We start from the raw sequence: 15,109 nt of genomic DNA, 5'->3' as shown, positions 1-15,109 counted from the left end.
GTAGTGTGTTGCGCAGGCTACGAGAACAGTTCTCCATAATATGGATATTAAATTTTGTCCTCAACTTTAAAACTCCAATGTCAATCTCAAATATATTTATATTTATATTCATAACTTTTTCATAGAAGGTCAGGGGAGTAATCTTACTATTTGGACTATGAAAGCATTGGCAATAATTTTGAGATTCAATTCTATCATCTCACTTTTTTTCTTTTTTTTGGGTGTTAATATCAACTCAAATGACAAAATAGACATTTGTTTGGGATCTGAAGGATTCTGAAAGGCCCCCTCTCACATAATTTTCTGGCCTTTGAGATGAATTTGAGAGAATTACAACACTGCATCGTTTAACACAGATAATTTGGTAGAGGAAGGGATCCACTTCCAACACTAGTGCGTGAATTCTGACCTGCGGTAGCTTTCAATTCGTAGATTTCCCAGTCCACCACACCATGAGTCAGTCTATGTGGGGCAGTGGACTGTCTGGTGCAGTATGAGCTGTGGCGAATTCTGATTAGTAATTAGGTTAAATCTCACGTGCTTGGGGGTTGGTCATTCGTCACATGCCCCACTCTCTGCCCAGCCAACTCTTTTGGCTACATCACCACCAGTAAATCCATTATATCAGACACGTGCTATCGTCTCTACCCGTCAATTCACTATCCTTTTTATTTCCCCTCCCAATTTTCTCACCATTTTTTTCAATTGATTAATTCCCCACCCAATATCTTATACAGTAATAACACGCATCAAGGGATCCCAACTCACACACAAATGCTCCGTTGATGTGTGGAGTTCACACGTACATTTTTACACGTGTGAGTTGGGATCCCTCGATGCATGCTATTTCGGTATAAGACATTGGGTGAAATTAAAAAATAGTGAGAAAATTGGGAGGGGAAATGAGAAGGATAGTATTTTCGATGCGTAGCAAGAGAAAGGTGGGTGACCTGTTCGCCACCTTCCTCTCCTATTTCCTGTAGCAAGAGGAAGCTCGCGCGGTCGGTGAAATGTTGGGCAGCTTACCTCCATATCAATCGGCCAAGGTGTTATTTTTATCTGCATTTACACCTGCACCTGATTCTGTTTTGCTCCATATATATATATATATGTATGTATATACACTTTATGGGGAGAGGTAGAAAAAGGTGCAGGTGTAGATGCAGATGAATGCCATTTTGGTTAAATATTATTATTGTATGTGATATGAGTTTTCAAGAGTGCAAACATGGGGCTTCTCAGAGGTAATTAACCATCTCTCTTTCAACAATTACTGTTTGGTTAATTATGACAGATATCACAATTTCAATACTACAACTGTCTTTTGCTAAAGAATTTTTTTTTGAGTATTTAACAGGTCATGAATCGGCATCAGCCGATTCATTTTTGCTTTTTAAGTGTTTTACTTCCTTCCAAACGTCTTTTCTTTATATATATATGTGTGTGTGTGTGTGAATTTATATATTTTCACACCCACTTATAAGATAAATCAAACGAGCTAGACCCCAAATGCATCAAAATTGAATTGATTCACAGTGGTGCTTGAGGAGCTGTTCAGTATTTTAAAGTTGGTTGTACAAGTTTTCTTCTTAATGTGTAAATTAATAATAATAATAAGTAATATTATTGCCAAAAATAAGGATGCATAACAAGGTTTCAAGTCGAAGTACAGAGAAAGATGGTAACAAGATGATCAAAGCCTGTACAAAATCAAGAATCATCCCAAAGAGAATTCCTTGTTGGGCTATGGTGGAGTTGAATTTTTCTTAGTTTGCTTAAAACATTAGCAATAATGTGTTTATCAAAATGTGTTTTTGCCACTTATTTCTGGTTTTCAATAATTTGTCTACAAAAACCAAGCCCTCTAATATTGCTTTTGGTCCTCATCAGTGGGTCCATGATCTATTTTGTTTTTATTAGTTCAATTCCCAAAAGCACTAGTATATATATATATTTTCAGAAAGCACTACTATTAATATGACAGTAAAAACATCAAAGCTTTTCAATTGTTGTGTGGTACATTGTACTTCAACCACAATCCAGATATATCACCATCGATTAAAGAAAAATGATTTTAAAAATATCTCGGTCCGCTGCCCTCAAACAAGGACCAAGACTTCCAAGGGGTTATCCTAAACTTTTCAAATTTAGGTTTACACATGCAGGTCAAAGGTCCCTCTTCATCACTGTTCATGCAACACAGGCGTGTATGTCAAATTTTACCACCCCTTTAAGTCAAGTACGTACTTCGCAGACTAATGTTTTCTTGAACATTTTTAACAATTTTATTTCCTGATAGAACAAACAAAGTGAATTTTTTTTTTTTTTTTTTTTTTTTGTCATGGATTCAAATTTCACAACATGCAGGACTGTAATTCCATTTTCCCTATGCAATTTTAACAATGAAAATATGACAAATAACAAATGCCTCCAGCCTCAGGAATCCCAGGAGCTTTAAGAACACAGCAATAATGGGAGAATTGAGCACAAACAATTTTATATATATTCCATCACGGGTTTCTATCTACATTGCACGAAAGAACACAAACAACAGCAGTACAATCTAAAAGCCAAACACGGCTGGCAACACTTTCATTCATCATGGGTTGTTTTGATCCCGATTACACTCGAAAAACCTACATGAAGGTAAGTTTTTTCTGACACAAAATTGTAGCAAAACAAACACAAGAATGCGGTACCCAACTGCCATAAGAAATAGCACCAGCAAATTTTCCCACTTAGAATTACTGTCCGGAGAGATTTCATATGCACTTCGAAGAGCCTGGTAACCGGATATGGTCCTCACCTGCCCAACTGCAAAGGAAGTCTCATCGTACTCATTCTCCAATAGCCCCTGAAACACAAGCACATGTAACCGGATATGATCATCATCACATTATTAATATTATAATAACTTAATTACTGGCAACTGCTTCAGAAATGCCGGATTATTGAAAAACAAATAAAATAACAGAATAAAAAAATGTAAACACTCCTGTCAAAGATTCAAGGGTAAAAAAAAAAAAAAAAAAACCTCAAATAGGTTTGTGAATACTTTCCCCTAAGTTCATGTTTCCAAAATCATGGAGAAGATTGGAAGTGATTCAAAGCAACATAAATTGATATTCAGAATAGAAACAGATAATGAAACAACACAGATAATTCAACTTGCCTGGATACAGTAAGTATGGAAAGCAATATAGGATACCGGATACATCCATACTGGTCCAGGCAAAGCATTTCGAATTCTGAAATAACCAGCGGAAAGCATCATAACCACCTAAAATGCAACAAATATTGACTGTTAGATTAAAGGGGCACGGGCAATTACTCGAGACCAAATCTAAACATTAAACAACTTAGTCAGTAGCAGATTACAGATAACTAATCAAATATTTAAATAATATACCACTGAATTATCAAATTCAGTAACTAATATAAAATTCTCATTAAATATGCACAAATTAGATTTAGCAGCCCCCTTTTCATCCATATATATATATATATATATATATTGAGAGAGAGAGAGAGGAGGATCTAATAATTAACTACATATAAGTAAATATAACCAAAGTGCTTGTGTGCCTAAGTTAACCCAAAATAAGAACTTGGAAGTGGCTAAGCAGGGTGCAACTCACATGTATGGACACCAGTGTCAAGATGCTCCAGAAAATATCTTGCCAAATGGAAGCAACTACAAGTACTAGTCCTTCGTTTACCAAGAGGCACATGAAGAAATTCAGCACAAAGTACATCAACAAGCTGAATTCGTCTCGAAGCCCTATGAGGAAATAGAAGACTAGACTTGATGAAATGGAGATGAGGAACAAGAAAGGAATACTGGAGAGGAGTTGCCCAAGTAAGAAAACTAATGCTCCAGAATGATGGTTTGATTCTTCACATGCATATATCTGCAAAGACATCAGCAGTTTGGATCAAGTTATTAATAAGGAAAACTGTAGAAGGCATGAGGGAAGCAATTATGCAACTGTTCAAAAGATCCTCATCTCACAACACCAAAATTCAGAATTTTCAAATTCATGGAGATTCCCTGCTTTGAAAAAAAAAATGCAGCTGGAAGTTTCAAAAGCAAGCCGATTAAAATCACATGAATCCAAGAATTCCTATTTGCATGTTCTAAACTTGTTGAACATTGCTGCATGACCCACTATAATCACTTTTGAATTTCTCTGAGAAAATTATGAGGTGCTTATTCACAAGGAAACATTATATATGCAGTTTCTATAATGGCTATTATGATTTGACTTGGCAATTGAAAAGAAACATTTTATTTGTTTGTTTGTTTTGTTCTGTTTTGATGAGTGCAATTGAAAAGACACATGAGCAAACATATGCACACACACTCAATTCATTAGCTCAATTTTTTAGACGACTTTACTCAAACAAAGCTCTCTCAAATACTACAAAAGGATCCAAACAGCCTCTTTGAAGGGTACTAAATTTAGCCAAGATTGTCAAGAAGACAAACTGGCAATATTCCTTGCTACTTGAAATTAACATGAATGAGGTGGGGAAGCAAAAGTGATTACCTTGATTTCTTTCATTTGAGCAGGTACTCCAGCGATGCTTAGAAGTGAAGTAAATGATACAAACACAAATATTGCAGCAACCCTAGTCTGCAATTTCAGAGGTGAAGAAAAAAAAAGGAATGAGCATGTCACAAGCGAATTGTAATAAAATAAACGAAAGAAGCAAGAAGAATGCCATTGCTAGAACACTCCCCCATCTTGCCTATGAAGTTTTAATTTTGGTAAATTAACCATATTAACAAGCACGGAAAAGATTATTGATTTGCCTCTGCAGCCAACATATTCATTATGTTGCCTGAGGAACTGTCAAAAGGTACTTGAATACTTCTAAATTATCAGTGACAACATTTGAAAACATTCTGCATATAAAATACAAGAACCCTGTTGCCAGAATATGCAATAGAGGAAGATTCAATTGCAAGTTTGTTGCAAAGTGTCTACTATTCATGAAAACACATCCAAAAGAAGAATAAGAAGAAGATATAAAACGGCCCACTGACAGATTAATGCTTTCCACTAACAACAGTTAACATGAAAGTCAAGCTACAATTAATGGTGTTTCATAGCAACTTCAAGGAAGAATGGCATCTAACAGTCAATATAAAAAATATACAGGACTAATTTCCATGTAATAAATTACCAATTAGAGCACACAACACTAATTTGGTACTTATTTATCTTTCCAGTTAAGTGCATTGGAATTTGCAGTAGCAATAATTGAAAAAAGTGTTAAGTGCGCAAATTCTCAAAGATCCTTTCCGGGAAAATACTGGAAATATAAAAGATTAGGAAAATTATTCTAGAAATGACTTTTGCTCCAACCTCTAAGACAGACCCATTTCCACCCTTGAAAGACAATCCAAAAGTGATACCCCAGCAAGTATCATAATTAATTGAACATTACAAATCATTCTCACTTTCATTTTGATTCCAATTATACCCTTGAAAGAAATTTTTGAAAAAAAATCCACCCAGCAGTAGAGATGAACATCAACTTTTGTATCTCTTAATTAAATGTAAACATAGAAATTTCCTAACCTTTAAAATTTCTTTATTAGCAATTGTCCACATAAACCAAAAATTGCAACAAAACAGGCTTAACAACTTATTACTAGATTATAGAAACATGGATACACCATCTAGATGAAATTATTACAACAAATTCAAAAAAGAAAACATAACAAGAAAAATGAGAATGACATCACATCGCATTGAACAAGGAAGGTTTTGGGCTTTTGACTAAGAAGTGAAGAATACTACAATTTAAGAAACTTGACGATGTTTAATAATTAATGCACTCAACGATTGTATGTTCTTTGTTTTATAATTCAACTTTGTGTTACAATTTGTGAAACTCACCACAACAGATGACAAGGAATGACCTAACCCAGAAAAAACTGTACCAACACAGAGTGTTAGAAACACACAGAGAATCAGCCGAAGCCAGTAGTATTTCCACTCCCTTGACATAATCAATAATGACCTCCAGGTCAAAACTGCAATCCTTGTAGCATTGCTTGCTTTTCCCTTGGTTTTGAGAGATGGACCTTCCTGTAGCAATGGTTGCACGTAACAAGTTAAGGAAAACAATAGCTTAAAAACTCATGTAAAACGACTTTCATTTTGGGCAGGCATGCATTTTAAAAGCAGAAGGGGTACAGTCTCGAGTTTAAGATAAGAAACCAGAAAAGAAAGGTAAAAGGCATCATCTTATTTAGATGCAAATAGAAATAAACTCATGCAGAGAATATAGGCAGTAATCAGGCATATTTTGTCAATTCAAAATGAAGTGAATTTGCAGCCTACAGAGTACAATCACCAAAAGGTTCTTCAATTTTACCATGTTAGACTCCTAGTATAGGCTTATTGTTCAAAAAAATACACCAAACCTTAAAATTTTCTAATGCTAGTTAATAATTAATTGCACATGTCAAGATATCTATTTCATCACCAAAGTTTAAGCCACTTTCCTATTTGGAACCCTGTTATATGATTGTGTCAACGGCAGCATACCTTTTCAGTGAGTCTTAGTATCATCGTCTCAACTGCAGCAGCATCAGGTGATGATTTGTATGTTGTTTCAAGGGTGCGTATTGCAACAGCGGTGTCCATATTCACTGATGAAAAATCTCCATTGTCATCCTGTCAAACGATTTACTCCATTTACAAAAAACTTACACAAAAAGGAGAAAGAAAAGCATTATGCTAACTTATGAGTGATGTACAGTAAGAAAAGTATTATGCTAAACTTATGTTTGATGTACAGTACAGGCCCAGAAGCATAAGTAAAAAACATTATAACTTATGCTTTCCATTTTGTTGTATATCATAATGAAGTTTTGTGTGATGTACAGTACAAGCCCAGAAGCGCAAGTAAAAAAATATTATAATAAAAAAAAACAAGTAAAAACCTATTTTAGAGCTTTCCATTTTGATGTTCTGCTCAAGTATCAGATTGGGTTATCCCAACTGTTTTCAACAGTTTTCTCAGTTGAAATTATGGTGCTCATGACTAGAATTGAATTGGTTTGCACTAAAGAATGCTTGGATAGAATTGAATTGGTTTATCCCAACTATTTTCATAAGCCTCGTTTTTGTTTCAAATTTTTGTGTTTGAATTATTAGGTTGGCACTTTGTCTTTTGTATTCTAGAACCAGAAAAGATTGGTGTCTGGTTTCTCTTTAACTTGGTGAGTTTTACTGAGCAGTAGTTATTTTGTATGGTATAGTGCATTGTTCATATTGGGGTTGAGTAATCATTTTCTTTTCAGTGTTTTAATTATGGCAGAGACTAGGGGCGTGAAAATCATCCCTAGACAGAATTGGCATGTAATTAAAAACAGTAAAATTGCATGGTCCTTCCAATTACTTGTTATGGGCACATGCTATCAGGGCAGAATGGAGTGTAGAAAGAAGTTTATGGTACAATTTGCCTGCAACCCTGTCTAAGGGTAATGCAGTACAAATTTGATGAGTGCCATGTGAGAACCATTTTGCAATGACTTGTTTGTGGAAAAGTATGGAGATGTCTATTGGCTCCAAGATTATGATCTGCGACATTGTAAAGGAGATTTTGGATGCATTCTGCGTTATTTTAAATTTTCTTGACTTCATAAATTGTATGAGTAAAAGCACTACAGTACCTACCAAATTTTTGCACATTGCAATGATCCTGTCGAAGTCCGTATTTATTGCACGTAAAAAGTGATCAGAAGGACTCTGCATGATAGGGCAAGGAAATCCAGCATTTGAAAAATGCTGCAGCAACAGAAAGATATGTTAGTTTATGGCAAGTTATAATGCTGAAAACAAAAACAATACATTCTATAAATTTTCATGGAATATTCTCTTTCTTGTGTTAATTTTGGCATTTTTCAAATTTCCATTTGCTAAAATGTCATAATGTCAATATTACCTAAAAAATAGGACATTCCATTTTTATTTTAAAGGAATTTCTTTTTCTTATGCAGATTTTGACATTTCTATTTTTTCCCCCTTATCTTTTTCCAAAGTGTTTTCATGCAAATATATTATCACAAAAAATGGGGTGTTTAATGATTTCAAAATACGCAAGCGAGCATTTTCATAAAATACAACTGTATGTATTTCCATTAAATTCCCTAGGCATCCATTTTCCAAAAAATTCCTCTAAGCTCTCAATTAAAATGATATTTTTCAATTTTGCATTCATGATTAAACTTCCACATTCTCATTTCAAGATTTTTTTTTTTTCCCCTTCTTGATGACAAAAGGGAGAGGTTAAAGGGATGCATTTTTCTTTCTCTTTTTTGATAAATAAAAATTAATTAAAGGCGCTCAAGAGAAATACATCCCTTTACACACTAAAGGGGTTTATTTTTCTATTCCATGCACTTGTGTGTGTGAACTTCTCATTTTCAAGGAATTCTTCGCATGCATTTCAAATCTAACCTTCTCGGTTCTTCAAGATTTAAGATAATAAGCCCATGTGATTAAAGCCTAAAATATTCCACATGATAAGACATTAAATAAATCTTTCATGGCATTCCATATTCCAAAAAACAAAACTCATTTGTTTCAGTCAAAAGTCTTGAACCTTAGAATATTTTTTAATATATATATATATTTGATAAGCAATAAAAAGGAATGTCAATAAAATAATGTGGTAGCCATGGTTTTTCATGGATAATTTATTGGTGCCTAACACCTTCCCCAAGCATAATCAAACCCCCCGATCTTTTGAGCTTTGTTCACATAACTCAAAATGAAAAAAGGAGGAGGGGGTCTTCTTACTTCCAAATGATATGTTCCCCTCAATTTTTAATGTGACCTAACACACCTTAACTCAGTGTTTAGTGGTGATTCCGTATTAATCTGTTTAAGACGTTTTTAATTAAAACCCTTAATTTTGTTGAATTAAACCTAGTTCTTTTACTACACCAATCACTTACTATGCCTATGCTAAGGGAATGGGTTAAAAACCGGGTGCGAGTGCGACACTGTACAATTTGTGGAATACCAGCTTCTTCTTCTGCTTTTGTCTATGCTAAGGAGATGGGTTAATAGCCAGATGCAAGTATGGTGGGCTCACAAACGCCAAATTCTTCACGTAGACCCAAGATCAAAGGAGAAAAATTAACCCATAACCAAAACATTTTACCTGCAAACAAGCCAACGTCTCTCCAAAAAACAGCGTGTTTCCATTTGAAAGCAGACAAATTCGGTCAAATAGCCCAAATACTTCTGTGTTGCTTTGGTAAATAGTAAATATAAGAGTGCAACCTGAGCTTGCAAGCTTCTTCAATGTAACCATCATCAGAAGTGCAGAGACACTGAACAAAGCAAAACATAACTTTTAGTTAAAATAGGAATAAGGTCAATGTCACTGAAAAACAGAGACCAATCATCATACATCTAGGAGTTATGACCTGCCACACAAACCTACTAGTTACCTAGACAAATCAATCTAGAGCATGGATAAGAATAAAAAAGCAGCACAATCAAGTCACTGATTCTGTTAGATACCTAAAAAATAAAAAATTAAAAAATGGAATAACATTTTTGAAACCATGAATACTGAGACAGCTTTGTTAGTCAGATGCCATAAATTATATTACGATTACAATAACAACAGGTTCCCAAGCTCTGAAATCATCATCTCGTGGCAACGATCATAAATCCATTTGTGTATATGTGTGAGTGTGTTTGTGTTTGTGGGTGCTATTAAGGATTTTTTTTGTTTAAGATTGTCCACAATGATCTCGGCGTATCTAAGGATACAAGGCCTTAAAAACAAATGTAGAATTAGGATACCAGGTTTTTTAAAGCAATAACCCTGCTCATGTGTTACAACAAGCTAACCATGCGGTAAACGCTGATTTTACAGTTACAAATAGTACGGTAAATCCCTCAGGACATAATTACCAAATTCCATGGAAAGCCCTTGAGAATTTAAATCAGTAAAAGAAACATACAGACACGCACAGAGAGAGAACCTGTCAAGATGATAAAGAGGCTCATCTATAAATAGGATATGCGGTCTCATAACAAGCTCCCTGGCAATACTGACACGCCTTCTCTCACCATTAGGAAGACCCTTCATGTAACAGTGGCCGCCTATGAGTTTGTTTGCATAATCACCCAATGACATAGCAAGGATGGCATCCTCTACCACACTCCTTTTCTGACAGAAGAAACCAGGAAGTTGAAGCAGAGCCGAGTAGTAAAGGAACTCACGCACGGTAAGGGATCCAATTAGGGTGGTTTCCCTCTCAACAAAACCCTGTGAATTGAGGGAAAAGGTACCTTGTCAAAACTTTGAACTCACAAAAGAACAAGTAATAACTGTTGATTCAAAATATTACATTGCAATCAAGAGTTAGAATCTGAACACAAATTTCCTTCTATAAATTATAATAGGTATGGGTGGATGAATTTGTACAATGCCCAGGACTCGTACTTGCTGCATGGGTAAAATGCTGCATTTTCAAGCGTGAGAACAAGAATTCAAATCCTGAGAGTAACCACTTTATCCAAATAATGCTAAAGGTTGTATGAAATCCAACCTCCTTGGTAGGGTGGCAAATTACCCCGCCCTTAGTGGGATGGGTTGGGGGTGGTTTAATCAGGGACGGGGTAACAGGATAGAAACCGCACGGGTGCAGGGCCCCACCCTGCCCCCGTTTATAACTTTATATTGCATAATTACATAAATAGTCCTATATAATATTAAAGATACTAAATACTCTTTTATAAACTAAAATGCCAAAATTCTAATATTGTATCCCTTTATTATTTCATAAACTCATGTCCTTTCTATTGCTTTATGAAAAATACATACATACATATATATATATATATATTGTTAAATGGGGCAGGGCAGGGTGGTGGGAGAATTTAACCGCGCGCGTGCGCGGGGGGGGGGGGGGGGGGGGGGGTGGGCGGGGGGGCCGGGTGTTGTGTTGCCATCGCTAGCCTTAGCACCTTCGATTAACGGAAACTACACCAGGTACTGACCATTTAACCTAGGACAAATGCTCCATTGAAGGAAAGAAATTTCACTGGATGATTTTTTATTTTATTTTATTTCTTTTGGGACAAGTTCACAAGATGTCAAATCATACACATTGGCTGAATAATATATTCAAACAATTAAGAATGATTCCAAACAATTTTCTCAAAGCTTGATTCACGATCTCAAGTGAACATCATATCGAATACAGTCCAAACCTTATTTCAGCTGCCTTAAGGTAGATTCACAAACAGAAAAGGTAAACACTATGTATTGAGGATACACATAACATGCAAGAAGACACCGCAAACAACTCAATTTATTGGCTACTGACATAGGCTGATCATTAAAGTTCATCTACTTCAATAGATTGAAACCATAATGATCCGGATTATCATAGAGTATGAATGATTCAGCACCTCATAAATATAATAAGAGGAAATTAGGTGGAGTTATTTTCTTTTCTTATTTTTTTTTCTTTTTTACGAATACCAAATTAGGATGACACTTGACAGGCACAAATAAAAGTAAATATATATATAGAAATAAAGATTCAATGACATGTAAGACAACATAAAACTTACAAAGGATCCATGTGGCAAGTGTGATTTTGCCCCATTTACAAATACCTCACCATACATCTTGGCTGAATTATGCAACCTTCCTAGATAAAGTAAAAAAGAAAAGCATCATTTTTAGATTTATTCCCCTCAAGTAGACATTAATAATGAAAGATGCATATTCAACTGCTTTTTTCTAGTATTGACAATCACTTGAATGCCTACAAACCTGCAAGAGCTCTCAATAGTGTCGATTTCCCCGATTTGGCAGGACCCATGATTGCTGTCATTGTCCCCGGTAAAGCATACCCATTTGAACTCTTCACAACCTTGTCAGAGTATTTCCTTTTCCCCTTTATTGTAATGGTTAAGTCTTTCCACACGACTGAAGCCCCTGCAATTTTTCTTGCAACGACCACACCCTCTGGTAGTGGTGGGGATGGTAACGACCCACTATTGAGCTTTGAGAGAGACGGGGAGGCCGGAGTGGTTGCAGCATTAATAGAGTCACCTCCTTCTTCAACCCTAACATCAATATCCGTATCCTCCCAGTCAGGTGAGTCCTCAAATGAGATAGGTTGTCTTAGTGATCCAGGCTTTCGCAAATAGAAAAAATTACTTGAGGGTACCCTACTGGCTGGACTGCTGGCTGATGAAGATGATGACCTATAATTATCAGATTGGGAATGTATTTCTTCCATTTATTTTTTTCCGAATTTTATATTATCTTAAGATGTAAATAACAAACATTCGACAATACATAAGAAACTTGTTCTTAACACCCAATTGAAATCATTTCCTGGTCAAATTACTCAGTAACTCCAAACATCAATATTACTTCTATTTACATTTTTCAACACACCAAATCAAAACCCCCCTCAAGCATTGAGTATAATCAAACCTGCATCCAAAAAAAGATAAACCAATAAACAATAGGAAAGAAATTCATGCTGCAACTAAATTTATATTCATGTCTTGGTTCTCAGATTCCGCCATCATTACTCTGTAAACACTTCAAAATTAAGAAAGATAGTGATAAGGATAATTAATATGTTAAAAAGTCTCATCTCACTTATCAAATATATATATCTATATATATATATATATATATAGATTCTCATTCACAACCTACAAGAGAGTGAGATTTAAATTAATCAGTTGTTTTATGGTATCAGAGCAGGCAATGTCCTGTAATCAAACCTCAGTGTCACCTTGATAATTAAAATTGAAATATATGTTGGACTAAAAGAAGGCCACCCTGAGGGGTTATATATTAAAGTTACACCCTCTCTAACAGCTCAAGCTTTTAGAGTAGATGGTGGTTAACCTATAGTGATTTGAAAATGTTCATTTCATGCTCCATTTGGTTTCTGAGAAAAAAATAAAAGAGTACTACTATGTATTAACATTGAATCATTGATTTTTTTTCTTTCTTTCATTAATGGAAACCCAAGAAAACTAAAGCCTCCAAAACTGACCATAACTTAATCATTTCACTCAAATCAGTAATTCATAGCTACGCTTTCTTTTCTTTCCCTCAAATATCTCAGCAAATAAACACTTCATGAAAGCAATCCAAGAAATCCAAAAGCTCCAGTTCACGAAATAAACTATACAAAGATATGTGTAACAAAAGAAAATCCATTTTACATGAATTCTTAAAATGCCCTAAAAGTTATCATTGAAATCAAAGCTTTGATAAGATAACTCTATATAGTGAGAAAGTACAGAATCGAAGCCGATGGGGAGAGAAGGAAAAAGAAGCTTACCGGATCTGAGAGAGAGAGCTCCACCAACAGATAGAGAAGCAGCGAGTGTGTGAAAGTGAAAGTGAAAGCAGTGGAAGCCAGTAAGCAAGTATTTAGAGATTTTTCGTCGATCTTTTGACCGCTTTTTTCGGTGTTCGAAATTCTTTGTTTTGCTTTTGTATTATATCTTTTATCTTTTTGTTTATATATACACATATATTCACCATTCTTAAAAAAAAATAAAAAAATAAAACAAAATCATTTTCATTCCGAACTTAGTAAATGTTTCCTACGGAGGAGCATATTCGGCTCCTTCATTCGGACCCACGTTTCACCTAACAAAATACGGGCGCAAATCACCTGCGATTCCCGCTGTTTCATACAGAGTGAGTGGTAAGTGGCCTTGATTTGCGCACGTTTTACTCCACTTAATAGACACTGTATTTGGCAATTGCACCATCATTTATAAATAACATTTCATCACCATTTATAAGTAACATCACATAAGTCTAAAAGTAATATCACATAATCTAAAAAATAACATCACCACGTTTTGAGGGTGAAGATATTTATAAATGGAATGGTGGTGATGTTACTTTTTAGATGATTTGATACTTCGTATTACTTTTAGACTTTTATGATGTTACTTATAAATATTGGTGAAATATTACTTATAAATAGTGGTGCAATTGCCAAACACATTCTTAGTGTTTATTAAGTGAAGTAATACGTGGCCAAACTAAAACCACTTACCGCTCATTGTAGGAAACAGCATAGAAATCACACAACAGATGATTTGCGTCCAAAAAAATACTATGACGATTTACACATTGGGCTCCTTCGTTCACCCATTTTGGATTTATTTTTATTAATTTTTATAAGAATGAATGGGTGGATGATTTTTTTTTTTTTTTTTTTTTTGTTGAAAATGATAAAATAAAAAAACCACACTCAATGATGGGAGATACAATTAAGAATTTTTGTGTAACGAGCAAATTCTTTATTTATTTATTTATTTTACATAAACAAATTTCAAATTAGATGAGTGATTTCAATACTCTTTGTATTTCTTTTTTCACAATTTCTAAATAATTATTGTGATAACACAACATTCATCTCTCTCATTGTCAATCATATGATAAATTATTAGCGATAGTCTTGGAGCATGTTGATTTGGTTTAATTAAAGTCCTCTAATTAAAAAAAAAAGAAAAAAAAGAACTTAAGGTTAGCAAAATATTATTTTGATTGAATTAGATCACCGACTGGCATATGGTGTAAAATATGCGAGTCAATTAACAAAACCTGCAACATAGCGATATATTATTTTATTTTATTTTATTTTATTTTTTTAAGTGCAAGGGAAATGGTTGGAGTTTTTCTTCATACCTCAAAACTTGAAAAAAAATAAAAAAAAGAGAGTTTAATATGCTTGTAAAGTTGTGAATTTGTCATATTATTTGTTATTTTAATAAAAAAAAATGAGATATTCACTCTCTTCTATTTTATTAGCGCAAAGCACTATACTTTAAAATAAAATGGCAGTGTCACTTGTAAATAGTGTAATTGAGTATAAGCGTCATTTATCCATTTTTTTGAAAATAATCTTGAAATTTAAAAATAATTACATATTTAAATAAATAATTACAAAAAACAATGAAATTGAACTCATTTTTTTTTTTAATATATAATAGTGATGATAGAATTGAAAAATATCTTTAAAATATTATTTTTTGAAAATATAAAATTATTATAATAAAAT

At 34.2% G+C, this 15,109-nt stretch overlaps 1 protein-coding gene across 1 annotated transcript; it reads right to left on the bottom strand.

Moving 5' to 3' along the window:
- Positions 1-2,469: 2,469 nt before the first annotated feature.
- On the bottom strand, positions 2,470-13,510 carry LOC132269602 (ABC transporter G family member 3). The gene is made up of 12 exons (XM_059770857.1): positions 13,370-13,510; positions 11,830-12,501; positions 11,625-11,704; positions 10,025-10,311; positions 9,190-9,361; positions 7,698-7,808; positions 6,564-6,692; positions 5,910-6,101; positions 4,551-4,637; positions 3,639-3,911; positions 3,173-3,280; positions 2,470-2,854 (listed from the first exon to the last, which is right to left on the bottom strand). The coding sequence occupies exons 2-12, from the start codon at positions 12,299-12,301 to the stop codon at positions 2,600-2,602; spliced, it is 2,166 nt and encodes a 721-aa protein (XP_059626840.1). The 5' UTR covers positions 12,302-12,501; positions 13,370-13,510; the 3' UTR covers positions 2,470-2,599.
- Positions 13,511-15,109: the final 1,599 nt, after the last annotated feature.

The sequence above is a fragment of the Cornus florida genome, unplaced genomic scaffold (genome assembly GCF_030987335.1).
Source record: "Cornus florida cultivar Cherokee Brave unplaced genomic scaffold, ASM3098733v1 CherokeeBrave_3.0.0_Hap2_Chr08, whole genome shotgun sequence".
Classification (NCBI taxonomy): Eukaryota; Viridiplantae; Streptophyta; class Magnoliopsida; order Cornales; family Cornaceae; genus Cornus; species Cornus florida.
The sequence above is the reverse complement of the archived record's forward strand: the minus strand, read 5'-3'. Positions and strand labels throughout refer to the sequence as shown.